The sequence below is a fragment of the Bacillus rossius genome, chromosome 11, assembly GCF_032445375.1.
Source record: "Bacillus rossius redtenbacheri isolate Brsri chromosome 11, Brsri_v3, whole genome shotgun sequence".
Lineage (NCBI taxonomy): Eukaryota > Metazoa > Arthropoda > Insecta > Phasmatodea > Bacillidae > Bacillus > Bacillus rossius.
The window spans coordinates 13,699,217-13,705,216 of NC_086338.1; the positions used below are offsets into that span (position 1 = coordinate 13,699,217).

General features: G+C 33.8%; 1 protein-coding gene across 4 annotated transcripts in view; it reads left to right on the forward strand.

Annotated features, from left to right (window-relative positions):
- LOC134536657 (bombyxin B-7-like) overlaps positions 1-5,746 on the forward strand; it is a 97,754-nt gene extending 92,008 nt beyond the window's left edge. For 3 of the 4 annotated variants that reach the window (XM_063376463.1, XM_063376465.1, XM_063376462.1), the window contains exon 5: positions 2,706-5,746. In XM_063376463.1, coding sequence (XP_063232533.1) covers positions 2,706-2,813 — 108 coding nt within the window. In that variant the 3' untranslated portion in view covers positions 2,814-5,746. The remainder of the gene's footprint in view (positions 1-2,705) is intronic. The other variant, XM_063376464.1, reaches the window with a different exon arrangement.
- Positions 5,747-6,000: the final 254 nt, after the last annotated feature.

Genomic DNA, 6,000 nt, shown 5'->3' on the forward strand with positions numbered 1-6,000 from the left:
CAATGACCTTCAGGATAGACTCCAATATCCTCTACACACTCGGGCAAATGCCAACTGTCCACTGGCTGCTGACTTGTGAGTCGTCTCGACTGGGTGGCCGGTGATTCGACACTTCTATGAGTGAGGGTCTCTAATTGGCCCTCAGTCCTCCAGATTAACAATGAACCAATGGCAGAAGCAGCACTAAGGTATAATTATTTTAATTTTAGCATAACACGAAATGAATCCGAGAATTTTTCAGGTCTCTACCGGTTAGCATTGAAATTTGCTGTAAATACAGAGCGCCTGCTAACCGATTGATTCCCAATTTTACAGTCAAAGGAGCAAAGTCCTGTTAGCTGTCCCACCCGACTCTCTCTCATTCAAGATTTTCATTAGTAGTAAAAGAAAAGTGTACATAAATAGGTATATTATTTTGTATATGTAGTTAATTTTAATGATTTTATCATGGAGTTAAAAAATTATGGAGTGGGTATTTGTAATCTTAACCGTGTTTACAAATGGAAGTCAAAATGAGAACGACCACAATGAACTACAATGTAGTTAAATGCAGAAAGCGGTAATTTTTTTGTCCGATATTGGCAGGAAACAATGTGCATGTGCTATTTTATCTTGCTGGGTAGATGAAATGAAACTTTAATGTTGTTCTTCGAAATGATAAATTGTTTTTGGTTATACAAAAACAGCAATAAATCATGAAATATGTGTTGACCAGTTGGATTAGAAAACTTATCACTTACCACTCAAATCAGTATTTAGCCAGGCTGCTTTAGCATTATAAAGCCAATTCCATAATGATTTTTATACTATAACATTTGTGTTTACATTTCAGTTATTTAAGAACTTCATGTTATAATTAGTCACAATACGATAAAATAATTAAACGTTAATTAAACCAAATTTGGAATATATAACTGTAATTTCAGTAATCAATAACTGTTATTAATGAATGTAGGGCAAGATAAATTTATGAATAAGTTTGTCAGGTATCTTATTTCATGGTAAGAAGTATTTCACTATAAAGATTTAAAAGTACTTTTCCATTTAAAATTTAATTTTTTTTAATAATTTTTATTCTACTAAATTTTCAGGTACCTAGTCTTAACTTTCTCAGTTCCGAGTTTCTTAAGACTCCAGTCGTAGTTATAAAAATAAACATTATGGGATCATCGAAGGAAGTACATATTAATATTATATGAAAAAAATCTCATCAATATTCAGGCTTTGGTACAACACAAACAAGTACCTAACTAGCACATGATTGTACTAATAAATAAGTTGAGGACATTTATGCTAGTTTTAAATCATGGGAAAGACAACTGGAAAACAGGAAGTACTGAAGAAACTGCATATACTTATTAATTAACGAAAACCACGTTATATGAAAGTTTCCATAAACTGTGTAGGTATACAATCAGCAGTTTATTACACTGTGATATCCTGAAAAAATGTTTGTGTGTCAAATATAATTCCACTCTGTTTTCAGGTAACCTTATTAAGCCCAACATAGCATTTTTACTGTTCACATCTTTTATTTCTTAAAAATCACTATATGAAGGTTGTAACCCCCGTTTGTTTACATTGCCTGGCTGGGCGTGTCCCCAAACGATAATGGCTTCAGCACCACGCCAGACACCTTCTCACTAACTTCTTAACTCCAGTTTGGTACTCTGTCATAACTATTGCACTTTAATAAATCATTTGACATGGGCTTTTAACTCCTATTATGTGCAGATCAAGCAAATCATGTGAGGCTTAATGGATTAATTTTAGACATGCCTTGCAAATAATTACAAAATACCACTGTTAGGATTTGAAATTAATTTATTGCCTCTTAGAAGAATTACTTATGATCCTATCTTCATATTTTTCTACACTAAAATATTCTTAGGATATTCACTAAAACACTGCAGTAGGTATAAAAAAATAATGATTTAAAGTTTATATCTCTTTTAAGTGTTAGAATTTCTATAAATTTTCTACAATGCTAATTTTGTACAAACATTTATTTCTAGGAGAAGATTATTGTATAATTTTTGGTCTGCAAAAATCTCCAGGCTTTCATTTATGAGGTACAGTGGGGCACACATTTGAAAACCAAAAATGTTTTTTTCCTAGATTTGGTTTAGAACTCACGATTCCAAAACTGAAGCTTACATACCAACTTATTGCCTGAAAATGACTTGATTCTATGATAGCTGCCTGGTTTGGTCACCAAATGTTGAACAGAGCTTCTGTTAAAAGATATTTAAATTCTCTTAAAAACTTCTAAATATGGTATTGCTTGATTATTACCAGTAAGGTGAAGTATCCACACATCATGTTCAAAAACACAGTGGTCAAATATTGTGCACACGATCTACTGTTACTGTTATTTTTTCAATTGTGCCCATAGCTTACAGCATTGGCAATTGTAGCCATTCTCAAAAAAATTAATTCAGTTCTAAAGGCCAATTAATTCACAGGGTAAAATTTTTTGTAGCCAGTTTCTTTCAACATTCCATTGACATGTAAACAATGCTTCGATGAACACAAATTTTAAAAAATAAGTGACAAGGAAACTGACATGACATAAAAACTATTGAAAGCAAGATGTCGGCCCTTACTAACTTCAAAAAAAAATATTTGGTTGAGCTGAAAGTGAGTGAAGCGAGACCGAGCTACGTGTCTGGCACGGACCTGCTGCTACTTGGTGCGTGTTGCAGCTTGAGAAGGCGCGGGCTCAGCGCACGGCCCTGCAGGTTGGCACCGTGGCCTCACCGTTCCTGGGGGAGCCGGTGATCTCGCCCCAGCTGAGGGGCTCCAGCGGATAGAAGGGCTTAACTGCGAGCAGCGTTCCTCCCGGGGATGCCACCGCCCTCTTCTTGCAGTCGCGACCAGCACGCCACGAGCTCCCGGCCGTCCACCGAGGGACTCCTACTGCCGTAGACTACTGATTAGAGTCCCGGAGATTTCGCGGATTCTTCTGGTCTCAGGATAGAATTCAAAGTTATAGGTGTTCTCGACCCATGTTTACTTTCCCTTTGGTTGATTTCTTAGCGAGAACATTTTTTTTACTTGTTATTTGGCACTACCTGATTCGCTTACTTCTCTCCTAGCTGGACATCGTTGGCTCACGGTCGTAGAGGGGCGTGTCCAGATAACTGCGGTCCAATCATGAACACAGTGCGACAGTGTGGAGGTTTGCATTCTAGCTTGAGACTAAATGAATGCGCGAAAATTCCGTGACTCTACTAATGATGGATATCCACCATACTCTGTCTTCTACACATGAGGCCTTGGCTGACAGGGCTAACAGGACTGTTCGAGTCAGCTGATCCAAGCAACGCCATATACCTGAACAGTACGATGTTGAGATCAAAAATATTTTACCATGCAGCTTTGCACGTGCCATCTGTATCATTAGTCTATGGTTCTAGCTAACATGTTGCTGACAGTGTTTTACATTCAATCAATCCTGAAACCTGCCGCACACTTCATTGTGCTCCTGTTTTTCAATGCAGTTGCCAGCAACTTTCACGTGACAGTAGCACATACCGAAACAGATTCAGACCCAAAAGGTTGAGTAAAAAATAACAGGATAAGGAAAAACAATAGCTGTTTCCTCATAGTTTATGGAAGATGAGGGAGAATAAAAATTTCCCAGCTTGTACGTACACCGACCTAAATAGTATGTGTTCATGTAATTAAAGAATACCAGTATAAATATATGTATAAAAGTAAATGTTTACAATAGTTTTATGTATGCACATGTGTATTTGGTTAACTGTAATGAATGTTTGATAAAATTATTAAATTATATATACTTTACCTACATATATGTTACCAGATCAACTGAACAATAAAAAATGTTGGAAAATAATTTAAAAGTAAAAGTTTAATATACGTCTAAGAATAACAAATAACAAAACTGTATTTTGTTCTAAGCTATTGGTGGGCAAACTGCAGTTTCCTTCACTCAACATGAACCAAAACTCTAAGAACAGTTTCTGTTCGGAAATAAAACCGATGCACAACTAAGACTATCTTTACAAACCAAAACAACATCAAAGAATATTTAGTAAAGTTATTAATAATTGAGTAAGCACAGTTAAAACCACGCAGCTGTTACCACAAAAAGACAAAAATCACATTTAAAATGTTATGACATTTTTAGTGTTACTTATTGTAAATATCAAACATAAAAAATTAATAATTTAAAATAATTTACACCACCAAAATTGTATTATAATAAAAATAATGAAAATGGTTTATTTTCCTAAAAAAAACTCAAGAACACTGCTGTTAAAATATGAAAAATAACTCTTTCTAGATCCTACTTGTATAATAGAAAAAAAACATTCCATGTTCCCACATGATGGATTGTGAGTGGTGAGACATCCTATGTGAGAAAAACAATAATCAAGACATGTACAAGAAGAGTTAGGCTGCATCATCTATCTATCAACAGTGATGTGTGGCAGTACACACCCCCATTTGAATTCTCAACTCTAATCAGTGATGTAAATAATGATATCCATTTCTAAATGGCTGATATTTTCATTTGTTATTGAAGTCAGTACTATAAATTATGAATGAGCTTCAAGCAGGGTAGAAACTACCAAATCATAAATACATCATACGTTTTAGGGTTTTAAAAAGTTATCTGAAAATAAAAGGATTTTGGTGTCATTGTTTTTATTTTTGTATTCAGTGATTATTGCTGGAATGGTAATATAACCAAAAAACAATGTACACTTATGGCCTATAAATATGACAAGTAGTTGTACCTTTAAAATAACTTTTCCTAGTTAGTAGTCAAAATTTCTAGGAAACTCAGAAACTTCATAGAAAAGTTTACAGTGCTACCATAGCATAAAAGTTTTCACAAATAATATTTATTTTAGTTTAGATATAACTACGTAGTGAAACAAATATTTTAGTTCCTATAGGTGCTTCAATCCTATTAAATAAAAAATTTACGATAAAATTATTTTAATGTTAAATGGTGCATTAACTTCTGTTTAGCTGTAACTTAATATTTGCAGTAATTGATCCAACAATTTTGCCTGGTAATGAAACACATTCAGGCTACACTAGTGGTGTCCAATTCACACGACTGTGTTCATAAACACTAGCACTGAAGCCTAGCAGCAGCCTGGCGCAGCGCGGGCCAGAGTAGCTCGCAACGACATTGGCCCAGAGAGATTGTCAATGAGCATGAACACTGACACAGCCTAACGTAGCTCGTGTTGGAACAAGAACATGCACGTTACGTAATGGAACAGCAGTTAAAACTGCAACAACAGTGAAATACATTCAAAAATTATCCACTTAAGCACAAAAAATAAAAACTATTCCTCCAATCAAATCAAATTAAGTAATATTATTTGTTTGCAAAACACTGTAAATCATATAAAGTCACACTTGAAAAGTATTTTCAGTAATACTTGAATTAATAATTTATATAAATCATGGAAATAAAAAAAATTAAATTAAAATTTCTGAGAATATTTTGTATGTGATACACATAATGTGATAGTAGTTGCTAGTGTTGTGATTTTTAAACAAAATCAGTCAACATAATTATTTTATTTTAGCATAAAATGTTCCTCGATTGTTATTGCTTTTTTGTTATGCATTATTTTAGAAACTTTTCTTTTTCAATGCAATTAATTTAAAACCTGCATATGTGATCGTAATCCAACTACAGAAATGCTTTGTTTATGTGTTCTTGTGATAAAATAAAATACATACTTACAAAGAAGAATGTGTGTATTAACCTTATTAAACTTTGGTGTAACCTTGCCTCCTCAGACGGTGTTATAGCCTACATAAATCTCTGCAAGATAACAAATATTTTTCAAAATACAATTCCCTGCTGTGTGTTGATGCGGTACAATCAAAATCAACTGAAATAACTGTGCATTTTTCCCACATCAACTTTTCTATTTGTTTAAATATGTAATATATAATTTTTTGTTCATAATACAACACAATTAATTAATAAATCAGCCCATA